Below are 18,812 nucleotides of genomic sequence, written 5' to 3'. Positions count from 1 at the left end.
CCTACATACTTTGAGGATCTGGGTCTTAGTTTCTCAAAACTTTAGGGGACCCTGAAGTTATATCACTGATTTGCAGTTCTCAGGTAACAATGAGGGAACCACAGAAGAACAACATTCATCCCTGGCTAATCTTTCCCCTTGAGCCATGCCTGAGTGGCCAGGTTCTTTGTAGCTATCTAATCTATCTTTTTGTATGGTGCCCATCATCGGGGTAGCTGAGTGCCTCATTTGAGCAGATTGCTATAGGTCAGGGGTTCTCAAACTTCATTGCATTGTGACCCCCTTCTGACAACAAAAATTACCACTGCTATAGGTGGTTTCTCTGGGGGAAGGAATCCACTGCCAGATGGCAGAGTGGCAGTGGAGTAACAACTTGGTCACTGCACTAGTCCTGAGGCAGACCTGCCCTGGGTCCCATATCGGATGTGGCACTCATGCATGCAGCGCTCCCCTCATGCATTCCAAGTGTCACACATTCAGTTGGGCTTTGGGCAAGCAAAAGAGTTGGGCTGCAGTTCATCCTGGCTGCGCACAGCAGCTGATGTGACACCCATTGATCAGGCTGCCTCTTTGCCTCCCCCTCTGGCTCCAAGCCACTCCCATTTTCTGGCTCTCAGCCAAGAGCAGCCTGAGTCTTAGGCAAGCCGGTTAAATTTCACGTTTGCAGCCGCAGCCTCTGTGCTGCTGCCTGTGTGATAGGGAAACTGCATCTAACTAGCCCCCCACAAATGGCAAAAGTGTTACAAATAATATTTTATGGTTATTTATATTACAGTAATGCCTAGGGGTTCCCATTAGGGATCAGGCCCCCCGGCGCTAGGTGTTGCACACACAAGTAATTAAATAAGATGGTTCCTGCCCCAAAGAGCTCCCATCTTACCACATGGTGAAAGGCACCAGAGGGCTGCAGCAAATGAACAGAAGGGGAAGGGCCTGCTAACTGTGTTGTGGATGAAGGGGAAGGGCCAACACTGGGGGTTGGTTGGGCAGAGCCTGCAAAGCGAGAGAGGGACAAGAGAGGAGGAGTGTGAATTGGAGAGAGTCAATGACTGAGATAGTGGAGGAGAGGGGAGAAAGGGCAGAAGCAGGGGACTTAGAGCAGAGGAGCAGTCATGGATGTTGATGGACTGGTAAGGAGCATAAGAAGAGACTGGTGTGAGCAGTGTAGAAGTCAACAGAGAATCCAGCAATTGAGAGTGCAGGTTCAACACGTAGGGGAGGATGATGAGACATGAGGCTGGGCCTCCTGGGTTCTTATTTGTCTTCTGATTTTATGAGGCTTTCGGTTCATGTTTGCAGGCTTTTCTATGCAATCATGAGGGTAGAAACTTAATTTTTTTAAAAAAAGAAAGCTGAGATTGTTATCTGGTCACCTGACTCCTGGAGCTGGGACTGTAAGAAAAACACCAAATATCATAAGAATCATGAAACCTTGAGAGTTGGCAATACTGAAATATATCTGTATAAAGTTCTAAGTCATACAATTGCTTCCCTCCCCCTGTCCCAGCCCCCTGCAATACCTTTGATAGCACAGAAAAGTTTCATTTTTTCTTCCTTGATTGGAAAGTTTCTGTGCATCATTGCGGGCAGCCAGTGTCTCAGCTGGGACATATTACATACAGAGCAGCAGGGCACAATCAAAAAAGGTCCTGATTCTTGTTAGCGGGACAATGATTCTACAAAGCCCAACAAATACAGAACCCTAGAAAATTCTGAAATGTACAATACAGTTAATTTTTATTTTGTTTCCCTTTGTGATTGGAGGATTTCTCTGTATATCAATATAGTCATTGATGTGTCAACAAATGTTTAATGGGAGGTGTGTGACACCCCCATTGTTCCCTCGTCGCTATACCCCTCATCTCCCTCTCTTCTAGAAGTGTTGGTTCTGCAGGACAAACAGGAGAAAAATGGTGAAAACGTTTTTGTCTCTCAAGTTTTTGAACACAATTACAAAGCCAGTCTAAAGTGTCAGAAGATGCCTTTTTAATATAGTCTCTTTTCAAAGTAGAACTGTATTGTAAAATAAAGATTTTTTTTTAATACAAAAGGGACTTAGAGTTTCAAATCTGCTATTCAGATTCTCCTGTGTTAGCTCCTCATTGGGTTTTTTATGGTACACATTTATTGGATCCCTCTCATTCAGAGCTCTATCAAGTCTCTCTAAATTATCTCACTCTACAAGCTCCATTAGCTGAGTTATCTCTCTGTTCTGTTTTATCTGTGGTTACCAAGCCAGTGGTAGTCAATGACATTTTAATGTTAAAAAAAATCTACAACAGCAACTTGATTTCTATTGACATTTTTAGCAATCAGGTTTTTAATGTTTTATTACAATTAAATACCGTCATATTTCATGTATGACACACTTTAGAGATCCATTAGTGAAAATGAGGCTCACTGGGGACTTCATTAAGTCCCCAGCAGCTTAGATCTCCACACTGCCAGCCTGTCTTGTAGGAGTACTGAACTTTGTCATTCTGACTGGCACCCTGCATCTAAATGTGTGAAAAGCATATATGGTGAAACTATTGACAAATATTTCTTGCCATCCCTTTAAGGCAGAAGCACTAGACTGTTCTCAGTGGTAGCAGATGACAGAACGAGGAGTAATGGTCTCAAGTTGCAGTGGGGGAGGTTTAGGTTGGATATTAGGAAAAACTTTTTGACTAGGAGGGTGGTGAAACACTGGACTGCGTTACCTAGGGAGGTGGTGGAATCTCCTTCCTTAGAAGTTTTTAAGGTCAGGCTTGACAAAGCCCTGGCTGGGATGATTTAGTTGGGGATTGGTCCTGCTTTGAGCAGGGGGTTGGACTAGATGACCTCCTGAGGTCCCTTCCAACCCTGATATTCAATGATTCTATAATTCTAAGTATGATTTTCATCAGCATACTGACTGCACATAAATGGCGGGATTGTCCCTTCTACTGTTGAAAGCCACCAAATGGGGCTCTGTTTACTTGGAATTCTTCAGAGTTTCACCCAAATTGTCTCACTGGTGGGCTCAGTATTGGCCACCTTACACCTGCACGGGAAGGGTGCCCTCAAACCTGGTGGATCCCTTGCAGTCCTTGAGAGGTTAGAACTATCCATTCAAAGGCTGTGAACCCCTAATATCCAGTGGCAGCACTTGGCTATACTGCTTGGGACAGCTTTTCCTGTCCCTGACTTTGCAAAACAGTTAATATCGGCTTAAGCCTGTATTAATCAGTGAGCATGTAAATAGGACCCCAAATATTATATACACATACATGATATATGCGAATCATTGCACCCAGAACTAAAGTCCTGCTGCTGAGGGGGTAAAAGATGACAGCTGTTTAACACACAAGTAGTATTACACAAGAGTTTAGGACAAGAAGTGAAGATTACCATGTTCATTTGAAAGGACAGTGGCAATTTTAAGGTCTGTCTACACTAGAAATGCTACAGCAGCACAACTGCAGCACTTACTACAGCGATGAAAGGGGTTCTTTTGTCACTGTAGTAAATCCACCTCTCTGAGAGGTGGTAGCTAGACTGATGGAAGAATTCTTCCGTTGACCTAGCAGTGTCTAAACAGGGGCTTAAGTCAGCTTAGTTACATCACACAGGGTGATTTAGTCAAGCCAACCTAACTTTTTAGTGTAGACCAGCCCTAGTTTCTTACATGGGAATTCGGTCAGGACTCTCGTACCCTACCAAATGCAGGGGATCTTTAATGATCACAGGTGGTCAGACCCTTGATTTTGTGTCTCATCCAAAAGTCTTCCTCACCTGCGGTGATTTTCATTACCAGGATTTCACAGCCTATTTTTTCTACAGATATATTTTTTGTTAATGTCTCCAATTTGAGAAGAGAAAAAAAGATTGTAAGGCAAGAGAAATAAGCTGTGATCCTAGTCAAGGTATATCGAATTCAGTAATGCTCAGACATGACATAAGTGTTCAGAATTTGTATATGAATAAAATTAAGACTTTTCTGGGGGGAAAAGGTACCTGACTGTCAGAAAAAGGAAAGTAAGCTATAAAATCCCGTGAAAAATCACACAGACAAGAGTTAGACAAATGTGCTGTCTTTACTTAGCAAAGAAATCACAGAGGGTATGCAAATAGAGAACAAAAATGCCACATTTTTACTTGGTTCAAAGGCATTATCCATAATAGCATCTGCGATGTGTCTGCAATAAAAGGGTGTAAATTGGAATTTACATAGCAGCTTTTTAGAAATAGGCTCTGACTCAGAGTCTTAAATTAATGTCTCCAATAGAAAGAGTCAGCCAATACCAGAGGAACCTTACAAAAGACACATTGTGCATACCAGGATTCACCTGTTTGCCCTCCTCTGCCTCCTGCACCTTTCCATAAATGCCAGCCATCATTTGTAATGAAAACTGGAATAACTGGACTTGGAATCCCTTGGTATGTTGACCCTTGTTTGGAAAGTTCTTCTGAAAGGTGCTAGATTGAGAGCCCTAGAAACAGAAGTCCTCTATTTAGGTTTCTCTCCCCCAGTCTGGGACTAATAGGCTGTTCCTTGTCACCTTGTATTCTTAAGTAAATGGATTCTCCTGCTGGCTGGATTTTTGGCTCCCAAGACTGCATCTGTTGGCATGCACCTTGCATGCATTCCTGTCTTCCTTCTACCTCTCAGTAAATTGGACATGTTCTTCTGCTGCAGATAAAAAGGAGGCTGCCTCTTCCCAAGAGGAAGGAGTGGGAGAAAAGTTGCTAGGCTGTCTCTGGGTTGTCTAAATCAGAGACGCAGTTTTTCTGGCGCCCTTTACAGCCAACCCATTCCCAGCACTGTAAACAAGTGGGATTCCCCAAGATCTACCAGGCTCACAGGATGCTCTGATGGTCCAGTCTGCATGGTACTACAGGACTTGATTCAGGTCTGGTTTGCATCTGTTCTTCTTCAGTCCCTTCTTCTTTTATACCTGGATGGCAAACAGGCCAGGACCATGGACCTTCCCTTTCCTAGAAAAATTCCTCATGATGCGGAGAGTCATATGGGACAGCCAGGCCCTGGCTGAAGATCTAGTTGTGGAGTTACCAGTTTTGGGTGAGTTTAAGGATAAGTCAGATTCCCTTACACTCAAACTCCCCAGACCTATTTATACCCACTCTACCCATGTGTTAGGAACACAAGTTGGCTTAACTTTTACACGCTGAGGATCTGGAAAAAAGTATAAGTTAAAATAGGGGCAACTACTTTAACTTACTCTTGCATCTGACTTATCCGTATATATGTTAGGCCAGCTTAAACTCCCTGGCACATTGGTAAAGTTGTTCATAATTAGTAGTAAGAATTCAACCAAGGAGATTTACAGAGTATTATAACTTTGACAAGGTAGACTGGGAAAGCTGAAAATTTGGATTGAAGATCAGCACAGAAAAGACAGAAATTATGGCAACTGGAAGACAAGAGAAAGAGATAAAGATCAAACTCAAAGAACTAGAAGTGGAAAAATGTGTGCATCTTGAAGGACTAGTATCAAAGAATGGGAATTGTGAAGATGGCATAAAAAGAAGAATTGGACTAGCTCCTTCTGCATTCAAAAAACTCTGCAAGAGCGGAATGATAAAGACATTTCAATGAAAACAAAAAGCATATATATTAGTAAGGCTCTGCTTAATTTGCGATACTGCGGAACCCACAATATTAGGTTTCCACTGCAATTTTTATTTTAATTAGCTTACTTTGCACAGTCCACAATTTTGCATACATTCTGAGGTTTGCAACACACTTTTTTCCCCATTAGTACAGTAGAAACTCATTTATCTGAGCTGACAGTGGCAGGGCTTGGGCTGTCAGCCCCGGGCAGCTGTCGGCCCTGTGGATGGCAGGGCTTGGGCTGTCAGACCTGCAGGAATCTGGGGTGCCTGCTGTCAACCCCGTGGGCAGCCGGGGCTCTGGGTCTCAGCCGCGCGGGTGGCCGGGGCTCTGGCTCTCAGCCGCGCGGGTGGCCGGGGCTCTGGCTCTCAGCCGCGCGGGTGGCCGGGGCTCTGGCTCTCAGCCGCGCGGGTGGCCGGGGCTCTGGCTCTCAGCCGCGCGGGTGGCCGGGGCTCTGGCTCTCAGCCGCGCGGGTGGCCGGGGCTCTGGCTCTCAGCCCCGCGGGTGGCCGGGGCTCTGGCTCTCAACTCCGCGGGTGGCCGGGGCTCTGGCTCTAAGCCCCGCGGGCAGCTGGGGCTCCGGCTCTCAGCCCCGCGGGCGGCTGGGGCTCCGGCTTTCAGGCCCGCGTGCGGCCGGAGCTCCGGCTCTCAGGCCCACGTGCGGCTGGGGCTCTGGCTCTCAGTCCCGCGGGCAGCCGGGGTTCCGGTTCTCAGCCCCGTGGGCAGCCGGGGCTCTGGCTCTCAGGCCTGCGCATTAATGACTGTAATATAGTTGCAGCAAAATGTCTGGTTATCAAAAAAATTAGCAGTCATAACATAATACTTGAATGTTTATATTGTTCCAGTAAATTTTTCTTAAACAAATATGTCTTCTCTGGCTTTTCCAAATTACCATAATTAATAAAGGTCCATTATTACTTTTACGTGATTTTCCATGTCTTATCCGCAACTCAGCCGAAATCATTTGATAGTCATCCCCTGATTCAGCTAGGGCCTTATATATGAGACAGCTGTTCTGTCAATACAGCTGCATAGGTTGGAATGCTAGAATTTGAGGGAAATCAACGAATGAAAGATTATGATTGCAGACATGAACTGGGCTTGGGGAATAGTGAGAGTTTCAAGACTTAGCTACAAGGATCTCCCTTTCAGGGAGTGATAATGCAATGAGAAAAGGAGTACTTGTGGCACCTTAGAGACTAACCAATTTATTTGAGCATAAGCTTTCGTGAGCTACAGCTCACTTCATCGGATGAATACTGTGGAAAGTGTAGAAGATCTTTTTATACACACAAAGCATGAAAAAATACCTCCCCCCACCCCACTCTCCTGCTGGTAATAGCTTATCTAGAGTGATCACTCTCCTTACAATGTGTATGATAATCAAGGTGGGCCATTTCCAGCACAAATCTAGGGTTTAACAAGAACGTCTGGGGGGCGGGAGGGGTAGGAAAAAACAAGGGGAAATAGGTTACTTTGCATAATGACTTAGCCACTCCCAGTCTCTATTCAAGCCTAAGTTAATTGTATCCAATTTGCAAATGAATTCCAATTCAACAGTCTCTCGCTGGAGTCTGGATTTGAAGTTTTTTTGTTGTAATATCGCAACTACAACTACAATACCCACCTGCGGAAGTGAAGAAACAGATTGATAGAGCCAGAAGAGTTCCCAGAAGTCACCTACTACAGGACAGGCCTAACAAAGAAAATAACAGAACGCCACTAGCCGTCACCTTCAGCCCCCAACTAAAACCCCTCCAACGCATTATTAAGGATCTACAACCTATCCTAAAGGATGACCCAACACTCTCACAAATCTTGGGAGACAGGCCAGTCCTTGCCTACAGACAGCCCCCCAACCTGAAGCGAATACTCACCACCAACCACATACCATGCAACAGAACCACTAACCCAGGAACATATCCTTGCAACAAAGCCCGTTGCCAAGTGTGCCCACATATCTATTCAGGGGACACCATCACAGGGCCTAATAACGTCAGCCACACTATCAGAGGCTCGTTCACCTGCACATCCACCAATGTGATATATGCCATCATGTGCCAGCAATGCCCCTCTGCCATGTACATTGGTCAAACTGGACAGTCTCTACGTAAAAGAATAAATGGACACAAATCAGATGTCAAGAATTATAACATTCATAAACCAATCGGAGAACTTCACTCTCTCTGGTCACGCGATTACAGACATGAAAGTTGCGATATTACAACAAAAAAACTTGAAATCCAGACACTAGCGAGAGACTGTTGAATTGGAATTCATTTGCAAATTGGATATAATTAACTTAGGCTTGAATAGAGACTGGGAGTGGCTAAGTCATTATGCAAGGTAACCTATTTCCACTTGTTTTTTCCTACCCCCCCCCCGACGTTCTTGTTAAACCCTGGATTTGTGCTGGAAATGGCCCACCTTGATTATCATACACATTGTAAGGAGAGTGATCACTTTAGATAAGCTATTACCAACAGGAGAGTGTGTTTTTGTGTGTGTGTGTGTGGGAACCTGGATTTGTGCTGGAAATGGCCCAACTTGATTATCATACACATTGTAAGGAGAGTGATCACTTTAGATAAGCTATTACCAGCAGGAGAGTGGGGTGGGGGGAGGTATTTTTTCATGCTTTGTGTGTATAAAAAGATCTTCTACACTTTCCACAGTATGCATCCGATGAAGTGAGCTGTAGCTCACGAAAGCTTATGCTCAAATAAATTGGTTAGTCTCTAAGGTGCCACAAGTACTCCTTTTCTTTTTGCGAATACAGACTAACACGGCTGTTACTCTGAAACCTGTCATAATGCAATGAGACTTTGTTCATTCTGATCTGCCATTCCTGGGCACGCCAGATGTGGGTGCTCATTATGAATCTGGCCAATACTCCTTTGAAGACCTATTAGGTACTAGGAACCCAAAGCTTGGGCAGTTAATGGCCTCTCAATCCGAGAACCTTGTATAGAAATGGTCCCTCTTGTTCCCAAAGTCCTTTACAAAACTTAGCTAGAGAAGCTGGAGCTCATCCCTATAGCTCTTGGAACGACTATGTAGGACTTTCTACTCACAGCCGTTATGCCTGTCTCTAAGGTCCCCTGTTCCCTTCCATCTACCCTAAACCTCTCACCTCAGGACCCGTGAAATATTCTATCAGAAGGTTTATCCACTAAACTGGGAGAAGTAGATATGCTGGAGGGTAGGGATAGGATACAGAGGGCCCTAGACAAATTAGAAGATTGGGCCAAAAGAAATCTGATGAGGTTCAACAAGGACAAGTGCAGAGTCCTGCACTTAGGATGGAAGAATCCCATGCACCACTACAGACTAGGGACCGAATGGCTAGGCAGCAGTTCTGCAGAAAAGGACCTAGGGGTTACAGTGAACGAGAAGCTGGATATGAGTCACCAGTGTGCCGTTGTTGCCAAGAAGGCCAATGGCATTTTGGGATGTATAAGTAGGGGCATTGCCAGCAGATTGAGGGACATGATTGTTCCCCTCTATTCGGCATTGGTGAGGCCTAATCTGGAGTACTGTGTCCAGTTTTGGATGTGAGAAAATTGGAAAGCGTCCAGCGGAGGGCAACAAAAATGATTAGCGGGCTGGAGCACATGACTTATGAGGAGAGGCTGAGGGAACTGGGATTGTTTAATCTGCGGAAGAGAAGAATGAGGGGGGATTTGATAGCTGCTTTCAACTACCTGAAAGGGGGTTCGAAAGAGGTTGGCATCTAAATGTGTGAAAAGCATATATGGTGAAACTATTGACAAATATTTCTTGCCATCCCTTTAAGGCAGAAGCACTAGACTGTTCTCAGTGGTAGCAGATGACAGAACGAGGAGTAATGGTCTCAAGGTGCAGTGGGGGTGGTTTAGGTTGGATATTAGGAAAAACTTTTTGACTAGGAGGGTGGTGAAGCGCTGGACTGCGTTACCTAGGGAGGTGGTGGAATCTCCTTCCTTAGAAGTTTTTAAGGTCAGGCTTGACAAAGCCCTGGCTGGGGTGATTTAGTTGGGGATTGGTCCTGCTTTGAGCAGGGGGTTGGACTAGATGACCTCCTGAGGTCCCTTCCAACCCCGATGTTCTATGATTCTATGATTCCATTGAATGATTGTATTATTAGACAGGGGTTAACTGCAAATTTGGTAGACACTTTACTAGTGTCTAATAAGTCTTCAATGTCAAGTGATTACTATAGGAGGGAGCAGCCTTATAGCCAAAATCCAGCCATTGGAAATATTCATCTGTCAGTACTGAAATGGTGAAAAGGAGCAGCCTGTTAACCCAGACTGGAAGAGACTCAACAAATTCAGTGTACAAATGAGATGAGAACTTCATCTATCAGACTTATTATTATTTTTTTATTCATGTTATATAATGCCTAGGAGCTCCAGTTGTGGAATAGCACCCCATTGTGCTAGCCACTATACAAATGATCACTCAAAGATTGCCTCTTCTGTTCATTCCCTCTGAAGTACCTGGCATTGGCCACTGCTAGAACACCGGGTGCTGGGCTAAAGGGATCACTGGTCTGATCCAGTATGGCCATTATTATTTTAAACACAGAACACAAGAAAAGGTCCCTGCTGTAAAGAGCCTAGTGTCTGTTACTGAGCAAGAGTTCTCCTCTTCATTGCCTTGCCCTGGGCTTCAGTGACAACCTAGAAGTACCATGTCCAGGTTTCCATGGCTATTCAGTCCTTGAACTCTCCGAGACCATGAATTAATGGCATTTTTGGTATTTTTGCGTGATATGGATACCTGGCTAGCAAGATCTGAGCTAAGATGACCATCTCATTTCTCATAGGCCACCATACAATTATGATATGTTGATGACTTGCACTCATTAACCTGTTGAAACCAGTGATGTAGAGGTTAAGCATTCTGTATCTCATTACCAAGTACCCTGAACTATCCATCTCCCACAAGATCCATTAGCAGTTTTTACTTTTTTCTTAATTTCCCAGAAAAGATGGGCAAAATAAATTATCTACCAGTTATTTTATACCCAAAATCCTTATCTGTTCTAATCTTTCTTCATGTGTTTGTTCTTTTCTGGAACATTTGCTCTCGCTTCCCTCCTTTCCTAATCTCATCCTCACCAGATTTTGTTCACTAGCACATGACAATGTCTGGAATTTTAAACAAAGTAACCTTAACACGGCCCCAGTACCACCCTTCTTTCCTATCCTCATCCTTAACTGTTTCATTTCACTGACACCTCCTATATCTATTCCCCAAGCCTTTTTGTACTCCGTTTCAGTAGTTCTCCCTCCTTTTATGCTGTCTACATTTGTAAATTGTGTATCGATACAGTCTTATGCCCTTCTTGAAATCCAGAATGAACTCTACTATCTTTTACCCCTATCTTCTGGTCCGGTTAGAGAATTCAGGCAAAGCAGTGAGAACAAACTTCAATGAAAAGTGTATTTACCTTGCTTTATTTACCTAGGCTGGTTATATTTTGCATGCTGTATCATAAATCAGCATCACTACAAAGATGGCAATTACACCTGCAGTTGTGAGTCAGAACTAATTCGATGATAGGAACAGACCTCTTGCAGTGTTCTAAGCCTTTATAACATTCTTGTATGAAATGTATGTTCTGCTGTTCACTTTATACAAGTATTGTATGTTTCATTAGAAGTTATTGAACAGGAAGGACCATGTTTGTCTTTTGAGTTTGATTTCGTGTCTGTAGTCTTCAACGGTATGTATACACTGGAATAAAAGACCCACGGCATGACTGCGGGCTCACGGAGCTGTGTAGACGTTCAGGCTTGGCAGGAGCCCAAGCTTTGAGACGCAGCGACCGGGGTGGGGGCAGGCAAAGCTTGGGCTCCAGCCAAGGTCAGACATCTACACAGCAATTTACAACCCCACAGCCAAAGCCCCGCGAGCCTGAATCAGCTGACCCCAGCCAGCCACGGGTGTTTAATTGTTGGGTAGACATACCCTTAGTCTTCATACTTCTTTGAACTGCTTGTGCGAATGAACATTGGCTGGAGTCCTAAACCTTACAAATACTTACTTATGTTTTAGATCACCCTCCAGGTCTTCAGAACCATTCAAGACTTCGAACTCCTCCACCTCCACTACCACACGCTCACACGCCAAATCAGCATCAAGCAGCCTCAATCAACTCCCTAAACAGAGGGAACTTCACGCCACGTAGCAACCCCAGCCCTGCTCCTACTGACCACTCTCTTTCTGGAGAGCACCCTGCCAGCACCCAAGAGCCAGCCCATGCTCAGGACAACTGGTTACTCAACAGCAACATCCCACTGGAGACTAGGTAGGGGTTTTTTTTAGTTATTTACAGTATTCTATATTCAGCTTAGTGTATGCCATAGAAAAATAGTAGAGAGACAAGGTGGGTGAGGTAATATTTTTTGGACCAACTTCTGGTGGTGAGAGATAAACTTCCATGCTTATACAGAGCTCTTCTTCAGGTCTGTGTAAGTTCAAAAGCTTATGTGTGTCACCAACAGAAGTAGGTCGAATAGATGAGATTACCTCACCCACTCTAATATCATGGGACCAACATGGCTAGAACAACACAGTATACATGGAAAAATATGTCTGTTTAGCCACCGGTTCAGTTTGTGAACTGATGTTTAATTTATCCATTCCAAGTTGTATGTATTATTCCTCCTGTCTTTTATTTGGACTAAGAGAAGAGGAAATTGCTCTGCTTCCATATACTAAAAATATCATTGGTATTAACAGTGGCTTATAAGTTTTTTTCCCCCATTTAAAATTAAAACCAGAATCATAGATTAAAAATGTTTATTCTTAATGTATTTTCTTCTTATGTGGTGGGATAAATCAATATCCTATTTATGAAACTGAAATCAGTCAATATATTGAAAAGATTTAGCCTTCTAGCTGTGCCTCATCCAGCAGATAATTATTGTAATATATAATGCAGGAAAGGTTGATCTTGTTAGACCTAATCAGAAAGGGGGGAATATGTTGCTGCATTTTACTATCCTCCAGTATTGCTTGAAGCAGTACGGAACACTGAATGGTGGCACATGAGTCAGTTAATATTGCTTCCATTAACTTCTCGTGTTCTTTTCCATGTATCTCCTGCCTTTCTGGTACTGGATAATTGTATGTCTCAGTATCGTCCTTATTTATCCTGAGGAACTTGCTCCGTTTAAAATGTTTTTTCCTCAGAAAATGGGCTAAGATTTCAGCAAATCTCTCAAAGGTCTAAGAATGAAAGCACCAAGTTTCGTGGAAGTGATGGCAGGTGGTCTTATTTGGATTTACATCTAGACAATATTGAAGTTTCATATTTATGAAGAAATAAACTTTCTATAAATTAGAAATGGTCTGTAGATCTGTGTGGTACCTGGTAACAGATGAGCTCCTAGCTTGTCCTAAGAAAGTACACACAATGGATAATGTGTAAAATTACCCACTCTTTGCTTGAAGAACCACAAACATAAACCTTTATGAAATCAGTTTAAGAAGGGCTTCTTCACAGAGTAACAAGAACGCTAAAATGAGGGTCAGATCTGTCTATAATGCATATAGACACTTACCATTGGACCCCACAGAGTCTTAGGTTGATCCATAACCTTTGACTCTCTGTGATTTTGCTGGACATTCTGGATATGACTGAATTAATAATAGTATCCCCTGATGGTTGTTCATGCTCCCTGTCGTATTCCCCTGCAGGATATGCTACACACCCGTAACTACTTGGATAATGAAAAGGATGCTCGCTGGCATTATTTAATACCAGGCTGATTAGACCTTCCTCTCACCTGCTCTTGATATTTTGCTGCTGCAGCTTCTGAATAAGAGATGAGGCTGCCAGCTCTCTTGCCCCTTTCCCACTGCTTGTGTTCACAGTGGGAAGAGAGACACCGGTGAGAAAAAGTGAAAACACACACACCTGAACACACCCAATCTTTCTCGCATAGACACACCCACATACAATGAATCCTGAATATGTGCCTGCACTCACACTAAGGGCTTGTCTAGACAGTGAGTTAGTGCATGGCAAGCTGCAGTATAAATCCACAACATGCTAGCCTGCTGCATACTAATTGGTTGTGTGGGCCCTGATACCACACAGTGAAAGTTCCGTAGTGTTCTTTGGTCGACTTTTATTTCAAAGGAGAGTAGATCAAAGTGCCGTAGGGAACTTTTAGTGTGTAGTAGCAGGGTCCACATGGCCAGTTAGTGTGCTTTGTTTACACCCCAGCTTGCTGCACACTATCTCACTGTGTAGACATGCCCTAACACACACTGTCTATCACAAACAAACATGCACACAATTTTTCCAATTAACCAATTCTCTGCCCTCCCCACCATATCTGTTTGCTTCTAAGCTGGGGCTCATTATAGTTCCTCAACCCCACTTCCTCACACCTGGGCCTCCTCAGCAGTTTTGACTCAAGACTTCCCCTGATGACAGATGCCTCTACTCCTGTTCAGCTTACAGAATTACCTCCTCGTTCTCCAGAGATTGCATTCTACCATTCCCTTTGCCCAAGGAGAGATCCACTGGAGCCCCATTTTGGTCCCAACCTTGATATCTGTTTCTTCCCCTCCCTAGGCCTGAGGACGTGTCTTCTGGAGCTAAACTGGGGCATATAAATTCACTTAACTGCCTCAGTTGGGATGAACAAACCCCCAGGATAGATTCCAGACAGAAAACAACATTTACTAGATCCCAAAACCGAGCTAAGGGCCAAATTTGTCAGTCCATTACATTCATGGACTCTCATTGAGATCAATGGGAGCTGTATGCATCCACTCTAGGGCAGAATCTGCTCAGTTGAGTCACCAAAGCAGCACTGCTGAGAACATTGTTTTTAAAAGCAGGTGCATATTTTGATCTATCTGTGTCATAAATATAAAGGGAAGGGTAAACCCCTTTGAAATCCCTCCTGGCCAGGGGAAAGCTCCTCTCACCTGTAAAGGGTTAAGAAGCTAAAGGTAACCTCGCTGGCACCTGACCAAAATGACCAATGAGGAGACAAGATACTTTCAAAAGCTGGGAGGAGGGAGAGAAACGAAGGGTCTGTGGGTCTGTCTATATACTGGTTTCTGCCGGGGATAGACCAGGAATGGAGTCTTAGAACTTTTAGTAAGTAATCTAGCTAGGAATGTGTTAGATTATGATTTCTTTAAATGGCTGAGAAAAGAATTGTGCTGAATAGAATAACTATTTCTGTCTGTGTATCTTTTTTGTAACTTAAGGTTTTGCCTAGAGGGGTTCTCTGTGTTTTTGAATCTAATTACCCTGTAAGATATCTACCATCCTGATTTTACAGGGGGGATTTCTTTATTTCTATTTACTTCTATTTTTATTAAAAGTCTTCTTGAAAGAAAACTGAATGCTTTTTCATTGTTCTCAGATCCAAGGGTTTGGGTCTGTGGTCACCTATGCAAATTGGTGAGGCTTTTTATCCAACATTTTCCCGGAAAGGCGGGGTGCAAGTGTTGGGAGGATTGTTCATTGTTCTTAAGATCCAAGGGTCTGGGTCTGTAGTCACCTAGGCAAATTGGTGAGGCTTTTTACCAAACCTTGTCCAGGAAGTGGGGTGCAAGGTTTTGGGAAGTATTTTGTGGGGAAAGACGCGTCCAAACAGCTCTTCCCCAGTAACCAGTATTAGTTTGGTGGTGGTAGCAGCCAATCCAAGGACAACGGGTGGAATATTTTGTACCTTGGGGAAGTTTTGACCTAAGTTGGTAAAGATAAGCTTAGGAGGTTTTTCATGCAGGTCCCCACATCTGTACCCTAGAGTTCAGAGTGGGGGAGGAACCTTGACAATCTGGGTAAGAGCCATGTTCGCAGGCACCTCTGAACTGCAGATTATGTCCCAATTTAACATTTTTATGGCATTTCAGTCTAATTGATTTCTCAGGGACTGACTGATTAAGACCCAACTAAGAAGCTGGCCCTAAAAGATTAGGACAAAATTACATGTTAGTACTGTAAATGTGACTTGGCCACGGCTGCAATAATTTTATTAGGGTACCAACTCTGGTGCATATACACTCAGGCAGTGAACTTTACCTGTTGTTTCTTTATTAAGGAAATGTACATCATAGCTTATTCTGTGCCCAATTCTGCAGCCCTTCTATGAGTAGTCCCTTTGATTTCTGTGAGGTTACTCCAGGATCAGGTCCTTAGCTATCAGGGATCTATGGGGGCCTAACCTATTTTTAAACATGCTCCTTCCATATTGTCTCAGGATTTGAGTACATAATATATAACTAAGGCCCTAACTCCTAGAAGAAACTGAGCAAAAAATGATGGCTAAATCGAACAGTATTCAGGTCTAGCAGACTGTACTCATTTTAAAAAAAGGAAAAGGTGGGGGAAAACACCTTTCAGTTGATTTACAGCAGTCCAGTTATGCACATTGTTAGCCTATGTAACCATGTTATTATAATGGCTTTCCTCTGCCCCTTCCCTCTTGCTATTTGTTACACTTCCTTGTTGCATCTTGTCTTAATTTAGATTGTAAGGCCTTTGGAGGAGAGGTCTTGTCTTCTTTTGTGGATGTACAGTGACTAGCACAATGGGGTCACCAAATCTACTTGGGGTCTCTGGGCACCTACTGCCATACCCAAAATAAATAATAACCTGGCTTTGTGGGATCAGTGGTGTAACCTCAGAGTTAAAGGCCCTCCCGTGAAAACATCCCGCTCCTAGATGTCCAAATCCATGGACCATGAGAGAGAGAGAGCGAGCATCAGAAATCTTAACAATTACAGTGATACATGGAGAGAAAGAGAAGTGGTCTGTTAGGTATCTAGAGCCCAGACTATACCCCGTGTTAAACTGAAAACTCTGACACATCCTTAACTATAGCATCAATACTGCTCCACCATAATAGATCTGGTGAATGTCTCTCCAAGTGTGAAGCAGTGTGTTTTATTTGCATATTACTTAACTGTCATAGACATATTGAGGAATTCATATGATTGCTCCTAGCCAGACTGGTCATCTAGAATTTACTCACAAGAAGAAGTCTTTGTATGTAGGTTAGGGCTTTCACTTGCTTCACAAACTACTGTCATTATTACTTTATCCTAGATGTCATCACACTATACATTGACATTGTATAGAAAACAGATTATTTGTTGCAGTTATGTAACTTCTGAAAGGTCAGCTGGAAGGGCATTATATTGCCTTTATAAACAGGTAAATGATTCTATGAGCTGATGCTGCATAACAAATTAGTAATTCAGTTGGTCATCATCAAGATATTATTGTTCCCCCACTAAACAAACTATTTGGATAATAGATATGTTGTAGAACTAGTAACAACATAATAAATAGAGACTGCACTGTATCGAGGATTAGTAACGTGTGGCTCATCTCCGACATCCACAGATCTTCCCTTTACTTCGGTGAGAGTTCTCAGAGACCAGACACCATTGTTCAGGTTTGTCCTCAGACTTGAGAGCAGAATTCTTCCTACTATGTAGAGTAACTGTGTAGTTCCTTCCCACTGCAAAAATCTAGCTACTTAGGGATCAAAAAGATCAGCAACTAGTGGAATAATAAATAAGTAAACCACAAAAAGTTCAACATTTAAAAAATAGATTCCATCCCAGAGCAATTAATCCAAGAATTAAGACCTTTGAAGTATAGAAATATGGTATTGTGATAATCTCATGTCAAAAATGGAACTGTATTTCTGTTGAATATCCATTTTTGTAATTCCACACTAGCCAGCACAGAGAGATGACATAAAGAGAAAGGTATATCTTTTAAATAGAGACCAGCACAAGCTAGAAAATGTGTATAAAACACTGGATTGCAAACCTCTCCCATCCCAAATTTGAAGGTGTTTGGTTTTGATTTTTAATAACATTGGGACTATTTGCAGAATTCAGATCTGGGTTCAGCTTTTTAATGACCTTATCCAGGGATGTTCAGAGTGGAGGGTTGGGCGGGGACAGGTTGAGTTTAATGCAAAAGCTAACATAAATGCAAAGTATAGGTGCTTAAATCTTACAAATACTATACCCATCAAAATTTCATATGTTGCTGGAAGAGGAGCCCCTCTTCACATCTCCTCCTTCCCTCTTTTTCTTCATTTCTTTTTCCTCACTCCTCTCCCCTTTTCCTCTAGTTCTCTTTCTGCTTCTCTTTTCTCCACTTCTCCAGCCTTTGCTGCTTTAAAAGCAATTTATTGTATGAAAACATCTTTGCTCAGCAGTGAGATCTTACAGGTGAGTCATTTCTCCCCACGCTTTCTCTGCTCTTTATTCCTCCCTTTTTTTTCTGACCTCTCCTTTCTGTTCTGGTAAATGTGACCTTGCAGTGAGCAAATAAATGCCAGCTGAGATAGCCATTTGCTTGGCACAGCTGTAGCTTTAGGGCAATACTAGTCCCAGAGAATTTCACGCTGTAAGCACCGAGGACCAGATTATACCTCCCTGACTCATGTTGACTCAGGATTTTACTCCAGAATTAGCATATGTACCCAGAGTAAACCCCTACTCAGATTAAGTAAGTGGGTAGAATCTGGCCCATAGTAAAGAAAGAGTCCAGTTGCATAATAATTGCCAGTGTAGCCCAGTGTGTGACTGCTCTGTTCCTGACATGCATTAGAAGATCACATAACCCAGTGTTCTCTTCCATTTTATTGACAATTCACAACTGAAATACATGGAACCACCAGTTTTACACAAATTTTAATTATTCATGAACCTTTTCTGATTACTGTGTTGTTAGGTACATTGCCTTTTATCCATTAAAGGCTCTATGTGCGAGTGCGTAGCTTCCTTATTACATTGAGTGAAACACCCAACTTTTCCTGCATTCTTGAGGAAGGAGAGGAAGCAGTAAATACTTTGAGACGGGTTGATATTTCCAGTGCTATGTCTCAGCTTAAGCATGTTGATCCACTTTACTTGAAAGCTATGAATATGAATCACATTCCTGTCACTGGGATCAACTGCAGATCTGTGCTGTCAGTGCAGCCCATAGCCAACAAAGGCAGTAGCTTGAACTAAACAAGTGCTGGCATTAGCGAGAAGGAGAGATGAAAACTAAGGTTAAGGACACTTCATAGAGGGAGGTTTACATAATGCGGCAGTACTGAAGTTTCCCTTGGTATAGCCTGTTACCTGAATACAGCTTCTGTGATAGAGTTCACCACACGCCTCTCATATCCTGGAAACCCTTAATCCTGCATAAGTGATAAAGTGTCACAATGCTGATGAGTTTC

General features: G+C 43.1%; 1 protein-coding gene across 1 annotated transcript in view; it reads left to right on the top strand.

The window, feature by feature from the left end:
- The window catches only part of TENM4 (teneurin transmembrane protein 4), a 2,254,482-nt gene that overhangs the window by 1,988,928 nt on the left and 246,742 nt on the right, over positions 1-18,812 (top strand). Inside the window, exon 11 of the mRNA XM_084644861.1 lies at positions 11,641-11,893. Within this exon, the coding sequence (XP_084500987.1) occupies positions 11,641-11,893 (253 nt within the window). The remainder of the gene's footprint in view (positions 1-11,640; positions 11,894-18,812) is intronic.

The sequence above is a fragment of the Lepidochelys olivacea genome (assembly GCF_965140295.1).
Source record: "Lepidochelys olivacea isolate rLepOli2 genome assembly, chromosome: 1".
Classification (NCBI taxonomy): domain Eukaryota; kingdom Metazoa; phylum Chordata; order Testudines; family Cheloniidae; genus Lepidochelys; species Lepidochelys olivacea.
Note: the sequence above shows the minus strand (reverse complement) of the source record. Positions and strands in the feature narration are given on the sequence as shown.